The sequence below is a fragment of the Podarcis raffonei genome, chromosome 9, assembly GCF_027172205.1.
Source record: "Podarcis raffonei isolate rPodRaf1 chromosome 9, rPodRaf1.pri, whole genome shotgun sequence".
In the NCBI taxonomy this organism is placed as follows: Eukaryota; Metazoa; Chordata; class Lepidosauria; order Squamata; family Lacertidae; genus Podarcis; species Podarcis raffonei.
This window is the reverse complement of record NC_070610.1, coordinates 33588205-33610451: the sequence shown is the minus strand read 5'-3', so window position 1 is coordinate 33610451 and position 22247 is coordinate 33588205. Positions and strand designations below refer to the sequence as shown.

Genomic DNA, 22247 nt, shown 5'->3' with positions numbered 1-22247 from the left:
TGGTCAAAGATTGCTCAGTGCCTATTGGGGTGGGTGGTAGATGGAATGGAGTGTTCTGAACGAAGGCATGGCTGGCAGGCTGGGAGGCTGCCACAGTAAACAAGAGCACTGCATACTATGGCAACATTTTGTTGCAGGTCTACTTGTACACCCAATATCTGAACTTACTAAAACAATTTTAAGGTTCCTGCTGGAGTCTCAAAGATTCCATTCACTGCTCAGAGGAAGCTGATTACTCTGTCAGTGCACTAAAATAAATCATGAGATGGTTCGAAACTTGCACACACAGCCCATAAAATGCCGAGAGGGAAATATAACTGCCGAAGCTTTGATTTTAGCTTATTGAAAAGAGCCTGTTTGTATTCTCAGTATTCCCTGCTGAAACAAATATGAAGCATTCCAATGTGAGGAAGGGTAGAATTGGAGCTGACAGTTAGGATTTCTGTCATATGACAAAGCACTGAGAACCCAACCACAACCCATTGAAAAGGAAATACCTAAATACAAAAGAAGAGTCCTGATTGGTCAGGCTAAAAGCCCATCTAGTCCACCATCCTGTTTCTCAGTGACCTATGGAATGTGTAGGAAACCTGTGGTCTCCAGATGTTTCTGAACTACAACTCCCATCAGCCCCAACAAACATAGACAATGGCCAGGGATGATGGGAGCTGTAGTTCTGAAAGAACTAGAGGGCCAAAGGTCCCCCCCCCATAGGAAATCTGAAAGCAAGACCTGAATACAACAACACTCCCCCACTTGCAGTTCAAAGCAACTGGTTAAGAGGTATTTCAGCCAAAGGCAGATTCCTCTGAGGGACATGACATAGTTGCTTGGCATGGCTACAGGCTGGCACTACAAGCACAGCCATTAGGTGGGATGAGGCCACTGCCTCAGGGGAGCGGAAGCCTCCAAGGTGGCACCCTCACCTGCCCCACTGCCTCTGCCACAGGCAGAGAAATGTCACCAGCATCAATACTGATTTCCAATGAGATCTCACCAAAATCGTGTGAGATCTTGTGAAGCATGCAAAATTTCACCAGCTTCTCTGCAGCTGGCAGAGGTGGTGGCAGAGGCAGGGGAGCATGACCCGTTTTGCCTCAAATGGTGAAACAGGATGCTCTGCCCCGACTACAAGTGCCTGAGATAAGTAGGAAGGAAGAATGCAGGAACAACACAATCCCAACTCAAAGGTGATACTTTAGGATCCTAAATCCAATCCTAAATCCTGTGGAATCTCTCCTGAGGATGTACATGCAAAGTTGTCCCTGATATTAAAGTGAATGGTGGAAACCTGACCAGTACTGGAGCTCTGTTGAAGCTCCATTAAAACCTTAAAGCAAAGCCTTTAGATTTAATACACTCTTGACAGAACAATCAGGTTGGGAAATGTTCCATCTGAAAAACAAGAAAACAGTAACTTATCAAGAGCACGTTTAACAACCTTTCCCCTCTGAAATTTCCAATACACAAAATTTTATATCAAAAGGTGAAAAATGAAGCACGGACAACTAATAAGTACACAAAGTACACAAGTGTATTTATTACATTTTTGCAAGCACTTGGTTCTACATTTCAAAAACGCCACCATCAAGCTGTTGGCACATTTATGTACAAAACAGATTAATTGTAATGCCTGCTACAAAGCATTCTTTGTGAAAATACAAACTCTAATACCAGAGAAAAGCCAAAAGCATCAACATCATTACAGGAGTTTAAAAGACACTGTTTTAAAAATCATCACACTGTTTTAAGACACAAAACTGAAACACTACAATATAGAATCGAAAGAGGTTCATAATAGTTTCTGCAGAACTGTAAATACTGGTACTGCACGTATCAGAAAATGTTGACCCCGTAAGACAGTAAAGTGTAAAAAAAAAAAGTTAAAAAATTATAATTAAAAAAAATCGAAATTAACTAATACTACTTGATGCATAAACATGCCACAAGTAACTATAGTATTACCCTCTACTTACTACAAGAATTGTTAAAAATTACTGATGATGCATGACTAGTAATAGTACAAAGAAGAGTTTTACTCAAGAACTTTTATTAGAAATGCACTTACACTGAGAGAGAATTCACAATGGTCCAATAAGTGCACAAAACTAGCTAGGATTTTTTTTTAACGCTGACAAAAATGTCTTGTCAGGATACATCACTTTAAAAGACACTTTACAGCATTCTTGTAGCATTAGAAATAGGCAAAAGAAAAAAGAAAACTAAAAACACCAATTTTGGTCCAATAATACTGATGTCCCCCCTTTTTTTGTATGGTTTTTCTTTTTTTCTTTTTAATACAGGTACTTCTTTCAGATTAACATTACTGACTTTTCTCTTAATATTTTCTTACTCAAAATAAAGGTTCAAATATACTAATAACACTTCCAAACAATAGGTCCAGTAGCAGCCATTAACCTCACTTTAACATAAGACAGGTAAACCAGTATGTGTGTAGGAAAGCTACAAGCCAAGCTATTACATTTATGGAAGCCTCCTTTAAATATATCACATACAGTATATGTATAGTTCAGACAGGTGCAATCCACTTAAATTTTTAAAGCAGGTAAAAAGACTTCTGACTCTTTAAGAGGTTGCTGTATTATAGATATATCACTTTCATAAATGTAGCTAAGCAGTGATTGCTCACATCGGCACATGAACAGCTTCAATTCAGCATAACCATTGTGGGATTACAGCGATCATTCTGCAGAAACCTACGCATAGCTGGATGTAACATTGGTTCTATACACTGCGACTCTTGGAAGGTAACCGCGGAAGGTAATACGCTTTGAAAAAGACAAATGGCCATGCATTACAAGCACCACGGTCTGCATGCTCACAATATAAACATGAATAGCCACCAATGGAACTTCGATAAGAGAGAAGAATACTCTGATAAGTACATGAAGAAGAATCATACAATGTTAACAAAGATAAGAAGCACTTCTTTTTGTTTTGTTTTTTACCTACTCTTACAAATTTAGAAATTGCACCTTTGATTGTTTAAAATGTTCTCAGGACCCCTCTCTGTCAAGATGCCCACCGGTCCACCTGGCGAGATTTCCAAATCTGAAGGAATGTCAGCAGTGTGCCTCCTCTAGAAATTGTACGTGATGTACTGTGGTCCCTTTGAAGTATACCTGTAGTTAAAGTACTTACCAAAATCCAAACTAAAAAGTATAAAAAGCTTTTTTTTTTCCTTTTCAAAAACATATAAGAAACAATGCAAAAAGGTGTTATGCATAACACATACAAAGTGATTTAAAAAAAATCAAACACATCTCCGTATTTGACAGTAGTTAGTATTCTTGATCTAACAGAAAATAATCACTTTAGGATTCGGGAAAGGGCTGTTTCGGGAGCTTTGTAGTAGAGACTGATCACACAAGCTAGTAACTAATTAGGAAAACCAAGTGCTAGACAACCAAGAATTGTACAGGGGTGATGTAGATGTCACCCTAGCTATCTTTTGTGAGAAGCACTTTTCATTTTGTTTTGTTTTTTTAATGGATAGATGGATGGTCTTTAGTTAAACAACAAATCATTCAATGGTAGAAAGTAAGACAAGGTTTTTTCTTATGTGTATGCATTGAGTCGCTCTTTAGAGCGGGTAGAATGAATGTCGTGGAGCTCTTGCTCTTCCTTTGACTTAATATCCTCATATTTCTGCATTCTGCAAGCATCTTTCACATAGGCCCAGTTGGCGGACAGAACCATAAGGTAGTGAACCTGAGAGAGAGAGAAAGAGAGAGAGAGAGAGAGAGAGAGAGAGAGAGAGAGAGAGAGAGATGCCATGGAATTTCATCACATTTATTTCACATTTCATCACACCAAGTCAGATTCTATTGGACTCTGCCACATTCCAGCCCTTACCTAAAAAGAGAAGAATTGGCTAGAACAGCCTTTGCCAACTCGTTGCCTTCCTGATACCTACAAAACTTCTCTGGCTGGCTGGGGCTGATGAGAGTTGAAAGGTTGGGCTGGGACAATGATATTCGCTAAGCAAAATGGTATTCCAGACAGAAGAGAAATTGGAGCATTGACCATGCTTTATTATGTGCTTGTTTGCACAAGTCTCTGTTTTCTGTGACTTCTTGCAAATACATTCAGTCTGTTTCCATGTTGTTTACAAGTGTCCTTCTTTGCTTCCACTATGCTCACCCTCATTTGCACACCTTTCTTTGATTCAAATGGCTGTGGTTATCCAAACAATTTTGCTCATGATGTCACAGTGCTACAACAGACAATATCTGTTCATCTGTTCATTATAGCCAGTTGGACAAATAAGGTCAAGGAAGAGGAGGAAGAAGCTGCTGTAGGCACAATCAGATTTCAAAAAGCAGCAGAACAGCATTAATCTTTGGCAAGGTAATTTATTTTCAGCATGCTACTTTCAACTATTTCATGCAGCCCTAGTCATCGTCTTTCTGCTTCCCATAATTGTATCCCTTGCCATTTCTCCTCATTTCTTATCCCTGCTCTCATTGACGAGTCTGCCCTCCTGCTTGACAGAAGTTAAAACAATGCCAAGGCATTTTGAAAAGATGCTCATATGCTGAATGACATTGGTCTAGTTTCATTTGATCTAGTTTTCATTTGGTTTCATGAAGGAAGGTGATGCTCCACAAGCCAGGCACAAAGTCAAGGCAACTTTATCCTACTATGCAGACTTATTCTCATATCTACACTAATTAGTTCTGAAATGACTGTCAATTTCAGGATGATAGAAGCCCACGTGTAGAAGATTGAGCTCTCCTTTTCTTTCAAGCAGGTAGTTTGAGGTTTGTGGGGTTTTCTCTTCCATCTGTTAGCAATTCACTGGACAACACCGTCACTAAAAGGCTCCTGTGTAATTGAATTTTACACTTTTATGAGCAGCTTGCCCTAAAGCTTAAGTGTGTCATGTCAAGGCTTTCTGGATATATACAAGGCAAGGCACTTTTCCTTATTTTTAGACATTGTTGATGCCTGAGTTTTTTTTTTTGTATGAGAAACTGATTTAATCTTCTGGGCTACTAGAATTTGAGTCTAAGTCATTTCCCACAGCATTCTTTTCTCTACTTGCATGACTACAAGTGTTAAATGTCTGTAGAGTGTTTGTGCACAAAAACCTGCCATGTACCAGAAGGCAGGCTCTATCACTCAAACGAGGCATGTAGGACACAAATTAGAACTGAATTGGGTGGGTTTCAGTTTCCATGCTGAAATCTGCACGTTGGATTTTAATTTTTTCCATTCAATTTGTATGCGGCCCTATATCCGTATAGCTCAGGGCAGTTCATTGCATAAATCCAAAAGTTAAACAAACTGCAAAAAACCATCATAGGGTTTCATTGCTTTGTTGTCAAAGTCCAAATAAGTAACTCCTCCTAAGCTTTGGAAACCAGCAAGCTCTGCAGCTCTTGAGCCTTTCCAACAAAGTCCACAATGCTCTCCTACCTGACTGAGATAACACCTGTTGTGGAGTCACTGGGCATGTTGACTAAGGCTGATGGGAATTAGATCCCAACAACATCAGGACGACCAAAGGTACTCCATCCTTGTGATATAAACTCCCACACAGTGTGACAGGAGTTGTGTGACAGTGACAGTCTTGTCTTATCAGTGTCCCTGGCACTGCTTCTTTATATGGGGTGATAAGAAAGACTATATGAAAGGGACTCTGCTTATTTCTGGAGGATGAGGAAGCCACCTCAACCTTTGTTAGATAAGTTCAGGGCAGCTGCCTTCTGTGATGGCTTAGCTGCTTCTCTGAGTTGCGGCCTGTTGCTTAGTTCAAGGACTGCATAGCTCCTCAGACACGTTTATTAATTTAAATGGGTCTGCTCTGAGTAGGCATAACATTGGATACAAACCAAAATATTCATTTTTAATGCAGCCTTTGGAAATTACTTGCAATTGGCAAGTCTCTGTACTCACAGTCAGCTGAAAGATTTGGAGTATTTCTCTGTGCCAAAGTACTTGTTGAGAGAACATACTTTGATAAATTAAACAGTGAAAATGTTGTCTTATATTTCAGGGTTTATGGCGTATTGACCAGCTTTGCTTTTGGGAGAGCCAAGAGGAAATGAATTAAATATATCATATAATGGATAGAAGAATTTGCACAGCTTTGCACATTCAAAGGAGCCGCTTTGAAGTATTAATTAATCTTTGTTCTGGTCTGCAGAGGTAGCTAAATCAAGTATGGAGACTTGAGCAAGAAAGATTAATGTGTGTTGCAAAGCTCCAAGTTCTGTCCAACCAACCATGCTGCTGTCTATTTGCTGTCTAAACAATGACCGAGACACATTCAACAGCCACAGAACAGGAAGACAGCCATTTTTGACAAGAGGACACTGAAAAACCAATCTTATCACTATGGAAACTAAAGAAGTAGACAAGTTCAGATTTGTATAAAACATGCAAGAGCTTTATCACTATCTTTTGGAAAATTAAAGATAGTTCTGGTGCATTTGTTGCAGGGGCATAACGCAGCACCTCTTTGCTTCACAACAGTAAACTTGCAGACCCCACATTATTTCACTGTTAGAAGCAGCGATTTCAGAAATTAAACTGAATCCAGATATAATCTGTGTACAGTTGGCAGATGAACAATTGGAGATCGATATTAATGAATTAATTAATTAGAGCATTTGTATCCCCACTTCTCAGCCAAAAAGGCTCCCAGAGCAGCTTACATGAAATCAAAACAAGACACTCCCTATCCACAGGCTTGCATTCAAGCAAATAAACAAACAACACACAATGGAAAAGGGAAAAAGTGGGAAGACAAAAAACTCCCTCAAAACTCAGAGTTTTACAGCATGTGCGAACTTGGAGCCCTCCAGACATTTTGGACTACAATTCCCATCAGCCCCAAAGATCATATACTGCCTGGAACAGATGAGGGTTGTAGTCAAAGTGCCTGGAGTGAACCAGGTTGGGTATGGCTGACCTACAGGATACCATAACCACCTCATCACACATTAAGTTTAATAGAGCTAGCAGTGAGCTGAGGATCTCTGGTTCCACTAGGAACATGTCCTTACTATATTGCTTTTTCTTCTTATTCCAGACTTGTTATTTCAATACAACAAGGGCTGTACAAACTGCTGATAACCATTATGCTTCCCAGGTTGAAAAAAGTCAGAAGTCTTCTGGTTTCTGTTCCTACACCAAACAATAACCATACACTTCTGCAAAACTATAAGCATGCCTAACTTATTCTTTTTAATGGTTACATTTTGGCAGTATTAAAATGGTGTGAGGTACCAAAATGGAATTTGTTTGTCAGTCCTCAGAACAGATTTTTCATATTTTATTTTGTACATCTGTTACCCTTGTATTTTTGTTTGCTTGTTTGTTCAGAAAAATGCATTGCAAAAAGGTCCATATGCATACTGAAGAAGAGATACTACAGATGATCTCTGAATTCCAAAAAGCCATAGAAATTTAGCAGATCAGAGTGTCCTACTAGGACCAAAGTGACTTGGGTTCAAATCCCTACTTAGCCATGAAGCTTATTGGATCAAGTTGGGTCAGTCGTGCTTTCATCCTAAGCTACTTCACAGGTTGTTGTGAGGATAAAATGAGGTGGGATATGCTCTTCTCTTTCAAAAAAATACTTGGATGATAGGACTTAAAGCTCTTGCACATTGCATTTAATATTATTCGATTTAGAGAACAAGCATCCCTTATATTCATTGTGACTTTTACCACCAAGGGAAAGGTTTCTATATCTTACCATAGCGATGACTGCGGCTCCAGCCCCAGCAAGTGCCACAATAAACAAATGGAATGTCATGTTCAGCTGCAAATGGAACAAGGGAAACAAGTTGCAAATTGAGGATGCTAATAATAAAGCCCAGGTGCTGCTGCACTGCCATGCATGGATTAGGCAGCCCAATATTCATTCATTCATTTTATTTCTGTGCCGCTCCATAACCATTGCTCTAGGGGTGACGTTCAAATAATACCAATAGTAAGGTCACATTTTGCAAGTACCACTGTGCAAGTACCATCTCAGTATTTATTTATCTGTTAATTATCTTCCTGTGTCGCCCCATACCTGCTGTTCTCTGGTCAACTTTTAAAACAATATGAAACCACAAAGCTGAGAATGATACAATTAAATACCACAGTGCTAAAACATCAGGATAAAACAGAGGAGAGCTACAAGATCATAAAAGCAGTAAATAAAGGAGGAAAACCTTATGTAGAAGTTCCAGGAAGACCAGCCACATCAAGCCATTTAAAAGGATGTGAGGGTAAAAGGTATTTGCTTGGTGCTAGAAATGTATTAATGGAGGTGCTAGGCAGGCCTTGCTGGGGAGAGCATTTCTTAACTGAGAGGCCACTGCTGAGGTGGCTCTTTCTTGCTTGGTCAACCTGCTGTATCTCAGCTTGTGAGGGAACTTGGAAAAGAGCCTCTATTGATTACCTCAGGGCTCAGGTAAATATGGGAAGAGGTGGTCTTTCAGGTATTTATTTATTGTTGATATTTATAACCCACACTTCATCTTCTAGGATTCCCAGGGCAGTGAATGCACATAATAGGACAAGCAGTTTGATCATTGTAATCATATTAAACTTTTTTAAAAAATAAAAAAATCCACCCGGCAGCAGGGTCAAAAATGGCTATTCCCACTCATAGACCTTTTCCAAATGCCTGTTTCATCATTTTGAGCTGCCATTTTCTTCACAGGAAGGAAGCTCCAAGGTCATTCCAAATCATTGAAGAGCTTTAAGGGTCAAAAAAAGCTTTTTGAATTGGGCCTGGAAACAGACTGGGAGCCAATGAAGGTGATGAAGTATTGGCCTCCAATGCTGATAGCACTCAATGCCAGTTAGTCCTCCTGTAGCCAAATTCTGTATACAGACTACAGTTTCTTTTTTCTGAGGCAGCACCATGCATCACATGTTAAAGTAATGTAAATTATTTTCTTGATATTGGTATTCTGAAGAAATCAACTGGACTTCTATAAATTCACTACCAGTGTAAGTGAACATTTGCCAGTTGTTTGGTTGCATTGCCCCTAAACACTTGTACAAATTATGTTGCAATATAGAATTCTATTGCTCCCCATTTGGTTGGGGCCATTTTTGGAGATTGAACCAAACCTCTGAAATAGCAGCAAATTGTATTTTGGCATTAACTGATCAAGACATGGACATGCACAGTCCTTCTTCCCTTCATTTCTCCACCTGCTTTACATTCACCTCAAAGGGAAAACATAATTTATGTGAACTGGTCCAAACATATTTACACCTGAACTGGATGTCACACAACCACAGTTTGTCTGCAAACCAGAAATGCTAGCCAAGTTCAAAATATGTTTTGCTCCCAACCCAGAAGTAAGGGAGGGAATTGAAGCAGTTGACTAAGTGAAAGGGGAGGAAATGAGTTTGTAAGCACCAGGGCTCATTCCCAGTCTTCCACACCATGGAGTGGAGGTTTGGAAGAGTTCCTATGACTAAGCACACATACTCTTTCATGGAAGGTTCAGTTTAAATGGATCTTATGAGGAAATATATGTGTACCTGTATATGTATGAGTTAAGTATATGAATTAGAAAGGTTTGGAGAAGGAGGAGCACAGGGTAGACTGTGTCAACAGGACATTCCCTGCTCATACCCCATACAAATGGAGTCATTTATTCTTCACTGCTACTGTTAGAAATATATTATACAGTACTTTTATATTAAGAAAAGGAGTGGAAGATGGAGCAATGGTGGTATCTGTGAACCTTAAACTGCTATAAACTGCAAGGAAACTGGGAACATGACAAGAGAGCATTCCAGATTAAAGCATGAAATTATTCCCTTAAAGTGTGAAAGAAGTGGAAATGTGTGAGCTCCTTCTTTCCACAATGACCAAACTTTTCATACTTTCGCTTACCTCAGTAGATTCACACATCCTGAGGAAATTTTCAGACATGGTGCAAATCTTCTTTTCTTCTCCAATTGTTACAATTCCTGTAATGGATTAAAGACTCGGTGAGCTGTTGACACATATTTAATGCACTCAGACATGGGCTCAGGTTGTTTTTAAGACGAAAGGATAATAAACTATTTGGTAACATGGAAAAATGAGAACAATTCAGAGTCAGTTTGTTTCTGTGCCCTTAAATTGGGCGCCCTTGGCTCCGGCAAGCCTAAATACATTTTTTATGTATCATAGGCACACAATACGGGTTTGTAAACACATTTATTTACGGTATTTTAGGCCATTCTGTAATTGTTGTCAGAATGGCTCACAACAAGGATGCCTTTGTTTGGTATCATAATCACAGCAACCTAAGTACCAGACCAGCCTCTGTCTTGCACAGATCCCACAGGTGGACTACTCTTGCTAAAAAGGCTCTGCATCCCAAAGCCACCTAGCACACCTTGCTTTGCGAAGATCTTATGGTCCCAGTCATGAAACATATAAGCACACAGGTCAAAACCAGAACCTCAAACTGGACCTGGAAATAGGCTAAGAGCCAGTGAGGATGGTGAGGCAGCAGCATTATATGCTCATATAACACCACTGCCTTTAAGAGTCTCTCAGACATAATAAAAACTTACTTGATCTTTGGGGGCTGTTTTCAAAGGCAGTGCCATGTACAAACCATTACAGTAGTCTGGACATGAGATTACCCTGGCAAAGATAACTGAGGCAAGCTCTCTCCAGATAGGGTCATAGCTGGTGCCCCAGCCTATGCTAATAAAAGTGCTAAACAATTAACCAGCAATATAAAATAATGCATTAATATCTAAAATATTATGAAACATTATATGAGCTTAGCTTAACTCTGACCACTAAAAGTCACCCCAGCCAGGCTGAGATTTTGATGCTTCATTAGCGGGAAGCAAGTATAATAGTTGGGAGGAAGACATCGTGCATGTCTCTCCACATACTAATCAAACTCACCATGTGCTCTCACTTTCTCTAAAAGATGCACTTGAAATTAAGGAAGAACGTGGACTATATGTATGGCTCAAGCCATTTGGGACTTGGCAAATGAAAAACAGCATTATCAGGAATTATGTCCAGAAGACACCAAGCCAGTACCAAGATGTGAATGAGAAGGTGAAGAAGTGGGTATCATCAGTGGCGGCCAAACCACCACTACCAATCTGGGACCACCCAGCTTCTTGTCCTTCATGAATGATGCTCTAACAACCTCAGCTAATAAAGGGCTCAGCCATAATTGTCTGGCACTCAATAGTTAGAAAGACTGTGGCCCAGTTTGGCTGTAAGACTAAACCATGACTTAGCGTTATGTGTACAGGCAAGAACGAGCCTTGGATTCATGTATTCCTTCCCTCCTGCCTCTCCACTGCTGTGACCATGGGCAAGATTTTAGAAGTTTTAAAACTCTCATTAAACTATGGTTTGTTTGGATGTAAAAATAAGCTGTAGTTCATTTAAAATTGCAATAAAGTTTAAGTTTATCCTTGCACAGTAAGAGAAGATAGGGAGCATGCAAGCTCAAGGCTCATTGCTACTAATGCACATAGTGCTACAATTTGGCTTAGCATGAAATCTGAAAAGCGACTATGGGTACAATTTACAAGCTGTCATCATCATGTCCACAAATACTATCTCCTGCACATGCAAGCAAGGCTGACTAAAATGTGTTCATTTTATTCACTGACATTTGTTGACTAGATGTTTGATCTAGTATTTCTAAAAGTGACACAAGCATTTTAATGAGGTTTTAAAAAAAATTGATAAAACTGATCAACAAGTCATTCACTTACCAAATTGACGGAGGTCCAAGCAGAGGTTTGCCCCTTCCACTAGGGTGGTGTTTTTGCAAATAGTCCACATGTTGAAGTACATGTAAACAGGCAGAGAGGTGAACGCTGTAACGCCCAACCAGGCCAGCATGAAGATATATGTCAGCATGATAAACTGTAACAAATAAGAAAAGAGTGAGACAGAAACCTGAAGAATATTTTAGACTATTTTCTTTCCCCAAAAATCCTGCCAGTCATAGAACAAGGAAGAAATTTTATAATTTATTTGTTTGTTTTAATCCCACATGTTTGTTTGTTTGTTTGTTTGTTTGTAAGTAAAAACTTTCCAATACTGTATTGAATTTATCTGATTATAATTCAGGTAAGCAAGCTTTTATGGTTCACAATAAAAGGATCTGCACAAATTACTTCAATATAAATGGATCAGGTGGAATCAAGCTCATAAGGTTTTATAAAAGAAAGACATGACCTGAAGCCAGATGTATCCACAATATAACCTACACTGGCAGAATGGCAGATAAGCCATGGCCAACACATATATCCTGGCAGAACACCACAGATATACTGGCAAAGGGGCTGAAATGGGGTAGAGTAATGGGAAGGATGTGGGCAGCAAAGTGGAGGACAGGGTCACTGACCTGCCTCCCACAATGAGGGGGCTCAAGGTCACATGATACGTCTCACCCCTGCCTGGTGCGTGAGCACTCTCCCAGCGGTGGCAGGACATGGTGGCCCCCTCAGTATTGGGGGTGCTTGGCTCTCTGTCCACACATATTGAGGGGGCCAAAGCCCCTTCCACCTCCTATAGTTGACACCCCGGTGGAGGAACACATCCTATGCTCCTTCAATCCACAGAGATACCTTCCACTGATGGCACCAAGAATTTACCTCCCAATAATTTCAATGAGAGAAGGGGAAAAATAGCACTGGTGCTAACTCTGCCATGATGGAGCAGATGAAATGGTGGAACTCAGCACCCAATCACAGCACACCACAGCCATTATTCACAGAGGGACTATAACAGAGGTTACAGGTTCTCGCTTACCTTGGAAGAGCCACTGCTAGTCAGTGTTGACAAAACTGGGTTAAATGGCCCAATGGTCTCACTCAGTACAAGGAAGTTTCCTATGTTCATCATTTGTGCTCAGTCCTCCCCCTGCCTGCCAAATTGTGTTTAGCTTCCTCCTCTTCTCTTGGACCTCCACCACCTCCTTCCTACCCCTTGCAGTTGCTCCCTTCCTTTACCTTCTTCCCATCATCCCACCCATTGACTCCACCACCAATCACTGTTAACCTTTATTCTGCCTCTTCTCCTTACTGTGGCTCCAGCCACAGTGGGCAAAAGGACCCAGGCAGCAGTCATTGCCTTAGATTGGGTGTGGAGAACCTTTGGCTCTTTGGATGTTGCTGAAGTACGACTCCCATCAGCCCAAGCAAGCATGGCAAATGGCTAGGGGTGATGAGAGTTGTTGTTCAGCAACATCTGGAGGGCCAAAGTTCCCCACACCCACTGTAGGCCATAGGACAGCTACCCTGTAGGCATTCCTGTTGCCCAATGGCTCCCTTCACAGTTTAAAGACTCCTGGCAGAGGGGAAGGGGAGGGCTGAGGTCAGAGCAAGCACATATTTTCAAATAACAGTTGGCTTCCCATCTGAACTCCCTCTCTGCCTCAGGTTCCAGCTGAAAGAAAGTGGTTTATTCATTATAAAGTTATTCCACAAATTAGGAAAGGATACATCAGAAAAGGAGATGAGATGGCAATTGAGACATGAATAATTTCTTCATTTTTATTGTCTGAAATTTGAACATGTGGGATCCATGCAGAAGTTGGTTTTCTAATGGATCTACCACAACATGAAATATAATGTGTATGTGTATGCATGCACACGTGTGCCTAATATTTATTGAAGTATAAAATATCACAATAAACAAACAATACACACACTCATTTCAAGTCTACAAGTTTTACAACAATAAATAAATGGCAGCATTAATGTTATATGGTCCAGTCAGGAACACCAACTGCAAACTCATTTTGCACTAGCAAATCATTGCAAAGGGATATTTGAGATGCCGCGGTATGTGTTACATCCTTATGCTGCTTAACATATGTAATGAAAGGAAAGCATGTCTCAGAAAATATATCCTCCCGAGTTTCACCACTAGCTGTGGAAAAGCCCTCCTTCGCCTCAGCTTGTTTTGAGTGCTTTTTTCCTACACCTATTTGCTAATAGTCTGGAGTTTTCCCTTCCATACTCATATAAGTGTTGTTTAGAGTATAAAATGTTGATCATTGTTTTGTTGATTTCTAGGGAGTCTAGTTCTCTCCTTTTTTGTTCTATAAGTTTAAGTAGTTTTATAGATCCTGTTTGTTGCCTGTGAGGCAATGTGAGGGCCGTGATGTCTTGTTCTATTTTGCTAACTTTTGAGGAGGTTTGTTTTTTCCATATGGGCTGCTACTAGTAGCATTACAGAAGGGTTTGTATGAATTATGTTCTTATTAAATCCCTTGCAAAGAGTGAGTAGAGCTAACACTGAGGGTTGTGCTGGTTGCTGAGGAACATCACAATATGCACAGAGCACATATTAGGCAGGAAGAATTAATTCTGTTTTCTGAAAGGCTGGTAATGCTGGATTTCATTCTACATATTAAGCATTTCAGGGCACTCTGATTCCATGTAGACCCCGCTGTGTTTTAATTGACAACCACAGGATTGGAAAATAACAGTTGCTTAAAATAACCCTGAATTCCTCAACTTTCTTCATCTTAATTTGTTATGTAGTACAAGATTACCATCATTTGGATTAAGAAAACAAGTATGGCAGCAATCTTATGCACCATTACTTGGAAGTGAGTCTCACTGAAATCGGTGGGGCTTACTTTTGAGTAGGTATGCATAGCATTGTGCAGCATGAGAAATATATTGGTGGGTAGGATCTTTTAACAAATAAAAGCAAACCCACTTTTTAAAAAAACAAAAAACAAAACCCTATTACCTTTTACGTCTTGTCATTTCCTCCCCTTTCTGTTTTATAGCTCTGTGCCTCACCAATATTATTTAAGCAGATGAGACATCTCTGCCAACCCCAGGCACTCTAACTGAAGAAATTACTTGGAAGCACAGAGTCATTTAAGAATATCAAATTGTAGGCTAAAAATAAAAGGTTGGTCTTCAATTCCTCTCCGACTAAATGTTTTTGTTTCTGCAACCATTTAAACTAATTCTGGGTGCAATGAAAAGATCCCCAAAGTATAGTTAATTATATATTACTTTGCAATTTGTAAAGACTAAAAACACTCCCATTATGGTGATGCTGTAGGCTTCCATGGTTTGATTCAGAAGACTGAAAACAACATGTTTTTACCATGTGATGCCTGTAACATGAGGAAGCAGACGGGTGGTAACATAGGGTTTAATCACATAATGAGAAGCTACCTTCCCATGTCATCCCAGGCACAACACCATAAGTCTTTATGCTCCTTGTATCCTGCTCTACTATTCTAAACCATGAACTGAAAAATCAGCAGCCCTTTAAGGCTCCATTAAAAGCTGCCTAATATTAGAATAAGGTAAGGTATGCCAAAGCAGTAATGGCTTAGTGGCTATTCATGTTGCATCTTCCATTCATCTTGATCAGCAATAGACTTTGGGCTCTTACTGATGAACTGTTTGTTCAGCATTCATCCTGTTTCAGATTATGTCCATTTTTTATTGAGTATGGATTCATCCTGATTTGCTTGCAGGGTGTTTATAGGTCTTCCTGTTAATCATTTGTTCATCCCTCACTTTTAAATGCCTTTCCCTGTTGCTTTCCAAAATGAAAAAATTGGATTTGTTGTGTTAGGGTGACAGAGCACTTTCAATTTCAAAAACCCAAAGTTCTGGTATCTACTTGAATCATTCCTGCAAAATACTGACAGTCTGGAGGCACCCTTTTTTGAACGCCACAGATAATTACAAAGCAAAACAGCAGTTTTGAGCTGCCAACCAGGGATACTCAAAGGATCATATGGGCTACATTGCCAGCAGCTGAACCCAGGCAGTTGAACGTAAGGATTTGTATTCAGACATGGATGTTCAACACATAACTTTCATCTGAGCAGAGGGACCAGCAGCACAGTGCAAGTATCTAGCAGAATGGGCCCTCACATCCTGAGACCTACTTTGAAGAATGATGTAAAAACCAGCAAGTTAATTGGATCAGGGCCCTGCTGATGCTTTAGGAAAGGGTGGGGCAGCTATAAGAATGATGAGTTGGTGCCAAGCTAATGCTGATACAAAATGTCACTCTGCTCAGCACCCAGTTCTGTGGCATTTCTTGGTTGGACAGCTCATGCCTTGACTCTGCTGGACAGCTCCCCGGCCTTGCTGGTAAGATAGAAAGTAGCAGTGGAAATGGGGCAGACATGTGGGATAGAGCAAGTGGGGAGTGGATGCAAGGGAAGCAACCATGTCACTCCTCTAACATAAAAACTGGCCCCTAGGGTCCTATGTGGGACTAGCAATCTAGACTCTGTTTGAGGAAAGGGTTAATTCCATTAGGTATGTTTCAACCTTGATGCCATTTCAATGCCAGGTAAAGACCACTTTATACTCTCAGGCATGTTTTATCTCCTGTCTGGTGTTCTGCTGCCTTCTTATCTGCTGCTGTTCCTATTGTCCCAGTTGTTTTATGCTGCTTTAGATTACGACTGTTGCATACTTGCACCTGTACATTTATACTGTAAGCCATCTGAGGAAAGTTTTGTGATGAGTACAGCATAAATGGGTTAAATCAATAAACAGAGGTTTTTTTCATATGCTGGTTACCTAGCGTATATACAGTGGTACCTCAGGTTAAGGACTTAATTCGTTCCAGAGGTCTGTTCTTAACCTGAAACTGTTCTTAACCTGAGGTACCACTTTAGCTAATGGGGCCTCCCGCCGTCACTGTGCCGCCGGAGTACGATTTCTGTTCTCATCCTGAAGCAAAGTTCTTAACCTGAGGTACTATTTCTGGGTTATCAGAGTCTATGACCTGAAGCGTCTGTAACCTGAAGCGTCTGTAACCCGAGATACCACTGTAGTGCAATCCCATACTTACCATAAAGCTGGCTGAGGGGTCTTGAGAGCAGTGTAAGTGATACTTCATGACAGAGACAGATATACTGGTGGGATAACACTTATATTACCCAAAGTCCCTATGTACACTGGCACAGTTGTTCTGTTGATGATTTGCTGCCAGCGAAGAAGAGTGTATGTCAGGGAGGGCATGCATATGGTGCATTCAAAGCCAACTCACTTCCCTGACATGCCCTAGAATCTGGTGCAAGAGTACCCCCATCCTAATTCCGGCATAGGTAATTCCCTTTCCTTCCCACTTCAGTCAATGGGAGGGGAAAGGAAGAAGCTTCCTCCTAGCCTGCCAACAGCGAAATGGATCTGGATGTTGCTTTGCTAGTGGATTTCCCCACCCCACCTCATAATCAATGAATGCTGCATACCACAATGCACTGCATTTTATGCAACAGTCCTCCCATAATTAGGACTATCCTGCCAGTGTCCACCCTCCTGATCTGCCATCTAGATTAGCAGGGATCAATCACAGAGATTGGCAAAATCATAGCAAGGCTTTCAGGTATGCTGAACTGGTGTGCATGAAATCTCCCACCTGAAAAAGTTGCGGAAAAAATAGAGAACTTATACTGCAGGGTTTTAAAGTGAGGTTTTTTAAAAAGAAAATATGATTGGATGCTAACTGCTTAGGATGAGGTGAAAGTTGCAGAACTGCTTACTTACATAAAAGGGGAAAAACAACAATGGGTTTTGGATATGCCTCAGAGCTGAGTACAAGTGGAATTTGATTTATCTCAGTCAGTATCCTAAATTAAGAAGACTTGAAGAATTATGTCTGCAGACTAAATTAATTTGTGATTGTTGAATGAATGAATGAACTTTATTGCGGTCACAGACCAGGATAAAAGACAAAAGGCTTCTCGGCCTTTTGGCTAAGATCAAGTGTGATTGTTTATTTCTTCAGAGTTAAAGCAATCTTATACACACATATCTGGCAGTTCAGTTCACTGAACTTAAAATGACTTACTTCTGAGTAGACATGACTAGAACTGCACAGATAATGTAAGTCTCATTTTATTTCTAATTTTAGTTTCATGCTTGCTCTGGTTTTGAGTAAAAAAAAATCCCTCTTCTACATGATGAAAATTATTATTAGGTCATTATTATTAGAATACCAACTAATACTGTCATGTAAAACATAGTTATAATGAAATATGTGAAATTACAGCAATTTCTTCTATTGAATTCACCAAGGCTAAATTTGTTCAATACCGTGTTGAAAGGGAAAGAAAGCTGAAGAAATTTACCAGATTGTATGTCAGAAGATCTACATAGCCACTGTTTTGGCCAAGCAACAATTTGCCTAGTAATATAAGTCTTATGCACTGTAAAGTTCATTATAGTCAACCTAATTATGGACAGACACCTCTTGGAGGAGATTCATGAAGGAACTGATATTCAGAAGCTTAAGGCTTGCAACAGTGGAGGCAGAACCTAGCAATCATGGCTATTAGCCACTAACAATCCTATCCTCCAAGTCCAAGTGTCTTCTGAGTAGACATTCACAGGATTCTACTGTCAGCCAACCTGTAGTTTTTGGGAAAGGATTTTGTTATGTCTCCTGGGGGCAGTAGTTTGACTTAGGGGTCCTACACAGCTTTGTCCTCCAACACCTCATTACCTTTTTCCTCCACCCAAAGCACCTGCCACCTGAGGAGGTTGCCTCTCTCTGCCTAATGGTAGGGCTGGCCCTGCAGACGAGTTTGTGCCTATACAGATGCACATTTCAATCTTCAATTAAACCATTATAAATTACAGCAAGATCTAACTACCACCACCACAACCTGAACAGCATTCCAATTTTACAAGGTATCTCCTTGTGGGTTGTTATTGTTTTAGAAAGACAATTTCATTTTATTTCTTGTTACACTAAGTATTAAGAACCTGATATACATTTTGGGGAGGAGGCTGGGTATACACCCAGTGTGCTGGCCTGCTGCCATCCACATTGTTTCCCTTCTTCATTCCCAATTGTCTCTTCCCTGTTGGTGACAATGTCAACAGCAGAACTAGCAAAACAGCTAGAACAGGCATATTGGTCAGAATAATATTCACTCAGGGTTCTTCCACTGGTACTTCTATTCTCCACCTCTTTTTAACTTTAGACCAGAGGTCCTCCGGATGTAAGATGCCAACTCCAGCAAACCTGGCCAATGGTCAGGTTTGATGAGAGTTACAATCCAACAGCACCTCAAAGGCCACAGGTTCCTCATCCCTGCTTTAGGATTCATTTCCCTTACGCGTTTTCTGTTTGCAAAGATGAAGCATATACAGCAGGGGGTGTAAAGCACCCTGAGTCACAGCTTCTAAATTAGGTCCTTCCTTCTTCTTGAAATGCTCATATATTCCCTTCTGCATTATTAATTGATGTCAATGTGATTGATTCTTCCAGGTTTACTTTCCTGCCTCCAACTGTTTTTCATGAGGAAAAAAATGAGAACGATGTGTGGAATGCTCTATTAATAATGAATCAATACGTAGTAATTTATCATACTTCAGTAATATTTGTAATTAAATCTATACAGTGAAGCCTATGCAAACATGATGTGAAAAAAATAATGTTATGGGAAGAAAAATATATCTGAGACAGTTCAAGTGCCTGCTGCACATCAATTACTAACTTCTGACAGCATAAGGTTATTGAAAGTTGGGCTTCTGTTCTCTTGAATTAGCTATTTAGAACTTGTTAAACTCCAGCCCAAGCATTTGTGTGGGTAGGTCTGCCTACAATGCCACTGCAATGCTGTTTTGTTTTGCGACAAGAGCCTAATTATTAGCACATCCCACAATAAGCATGCATATATTTGACTTAGGGCTCAATCCCAACCCCCTTTGTCCGGGGCTGGGTTGACAGTAGAATGCCTCAGTCTAGCTCTGCCAGCCTCCACTTGCAGAGTGACACCAAATGCAAGGACATGACACAGCCCACGTCTGCTAAATGCACCCAGAACTCTATTTCAAAACGCTGGTGAATAGTCCTTAACGGAGATGTGCAAGGTTGCCACAGCAACAAGAAAAATGGTTACCATGCTCACATGAGAGATGTTGCATGCCACAAAAGAGGCATACGAACTCTCTATCTTGTAATCTCTCGGTCCTGTTAAGGTAGAGAAATGCAGACCCAGTCCTAGGATTCAGTCACAGGTAAATGAAGTATTGCTTATGGGTAAATTCTCAGCTGAAAAGGAATGAAAGAATCAGACACGGCAGTCAACAATTTAATTATCATGATGAACCAGAGGGAAGAATGGAATATTTGGTAATTGAATTAGATCCCTTTAGAAAGGACGTAAATGGAATGGCAAAGAGAGTGCCTACTACGTAGTTGCAATTACTATATACAAGCAGCTGGGCCTGCGATAGTGCAGTCTACTTATTATAAAGCTAAGTAGCAATCAAGGTGATGAATAGCCCACTACTGGCATAAAAATAAACCTGCCAGCTGTGAGTGAATGTGTAGAATTATACATTCATCTTATGAACAATGGAGATTCTACTCAAACTGCTAGCAGTGGAGAATTTAGAAGGAAATGTCTGACAGTTGACATCAGAGTCAGCATAACTATGAAAAGGTGAATCCAAATAAAGCATAATTCTCTTTGGAAAGTATTCATATTGCATTCTAATTGTTAATGAAAGAAGCCTGGGCAGTCTTGGTGTTGGCTGCAAGTTTTGGAGGGCCCTGGGAGAAGACACATTCCATGAGCTCCCTTACTTGAAATTACTATATTGCAGAGGGTTGGACTAGATGGCCCTTGGGGTTCCTTACAGCTCTACAATTCTTTGATTCTGTGCTTAGAGAGTCTACCTCCTCACTACCATTATCACCTGCTACTCTTCTTCATCGTCACTTCTATCACCTCCTTGCTTGCCAAGCAGAAAACCAATGAACAAGCTACCAGTGGCTTCTACTGGGACTGCCAGGTTTTATGAAAATAAATCACTTATTCTTCATTTTCCTCTGACCCCCTTGGAATATCTAGTTCTACTTATTCCTTTCATGACATCATTATGATGCATCTTCCCAATCTCCCACCTGTACTACAAATCACTGTGCCATGTAGGGATAACTAAATGGCACCAGGGCAGAGAATAAGTTGAACCAGAAGCTATGGACTGGAGTGGGTAGTGATTTTTGACAGCAGTCCTGTTTTTTATAGTTCTGCCATTATTCAGTAGGCAACATGCAGTGCTTAGACATATGCTCATTTGTAGCAAGCTATGGTGCTTGTTTCAATCCACACATGCAAACACATTACATAAACATTCCATATAAACAAGATGGATGCATTCAAAGCATGTCCCTTTTTCTTCTGGGAAGAAAAATCTCTTCCAAGAACCATTAAAAACGATTAAGTGAGAATGTGAAAGAGTACATAAGCAGAACTATGGAAAACCAGAACATTATGTAATTGTGTTTACAACCCAGCCTGCATATGCAAATAATAATGCTGAGGCATATATCACTAGGATAATGACACGGTTTTTCCATCCAACTTAGCTGATTACAAAGTCCCTCAAATTCTGGCAGTCAATATCCATTATCGCCCATATAAAGTTAAGCTAATATGAGCACAACTACGTTAAATATTAAATACATTTCATTCTGTACTCCTAATTTATCTCATATTAAATTTATTGGGCTAGATTGTACCTGAAGAAAGGATGTTAATTTTGTTCTAGACAAATGAACCTGAACCCAAACTCTGTGTCCACAGATATGCCTCTAAACTTTTAGAGAAACAGCACTGAAAAACATGTTTGCGCTAGGGTAAGACTTAGCTGGGCTATTTTTCCATCTTTGCTTCCAACACAAATGGCTTTCTTTCTTTCTTTTCTTTTCTTTTCTTTTCTTTTCTTTTCTTTTCTTTTCTTTTCTTTTCTTTTCTTTTCTTTTCTTTGTATGTCATTTCAGTATAAGAGTGATTGGCATAGGAATGTAAGCCTTCTGTGTATCATTCTTACACAGCAGTCTGACTGACCTTGTAGGTAGTGGGTTCATTTAAATCACCTGGGATATGGGAAGGGCAATGTAAACATAAATGGCAATAGAGATGCCCAAGTGAGTTGTTGGATCAGCAGATTAACTTGGAGCTGCTTCTTCCAGAGGGCAAGAAAGAGAACTATCAAAGGAGATGGAAGCTGATCAATTATGTGATGAGTAGTAATGCATGACTGTATTAGAAGCCTGTGAAGGCATGCAGTGGTCAGAAAAAGAACCACAATAGATAATAAATGTTGTGGTCCCTTGGAGTGCATACAAAAGTAGACTTAAATCTAGATTCACTATGTTGTTTTTCTCCTGCAGCATGAGAGTGGCTTACTCCCATCTTCACAATGTACTGGCGAACAAATTGACTGCTGATTCAGCAGTCTGGCTTGCCCCTGCCCCATGC

General features: G+C 40.2%; 1 protein-coding gene across 4 annotated transcripts in view; it reads right to left on the bottom strand.

Moving 5' to 3' along the window:
- Window positions 1–1512: 1512 nt before the first annotated feature.
- Window positions 1513–22247, bottom strand: part of GPM6A (glycoprotein M6A) — a 171402-nt gene continuing 150667 nt past the window's right edge. For all 4 annotated transcript variants that reach the window (XM_053402620.1, XM_053402618.1, XM_053402617.1 and 1 more), the window contains 4 exons: window positions 11734–11887; window positions 9884–9960; window positions 7730–7795; window positions 1513–3732 (listed from right to left, as the gene is read on the bottom strand). In XM_053402620.1, the coding sequence (XP_053258595.1) occupies window positions 3580–3732; window positions 7730–7795; window positions 9884–9960; window positions 11734–11887 (450 nt within the window). In that variant the 3' untranslated portion in view covers window positions 1513–3579. The remainder of the gene's footprint in view (window positions 3733–7729; window positions 7796–9883; window positions 9961–11733; window positions 11888–22247) is intronic.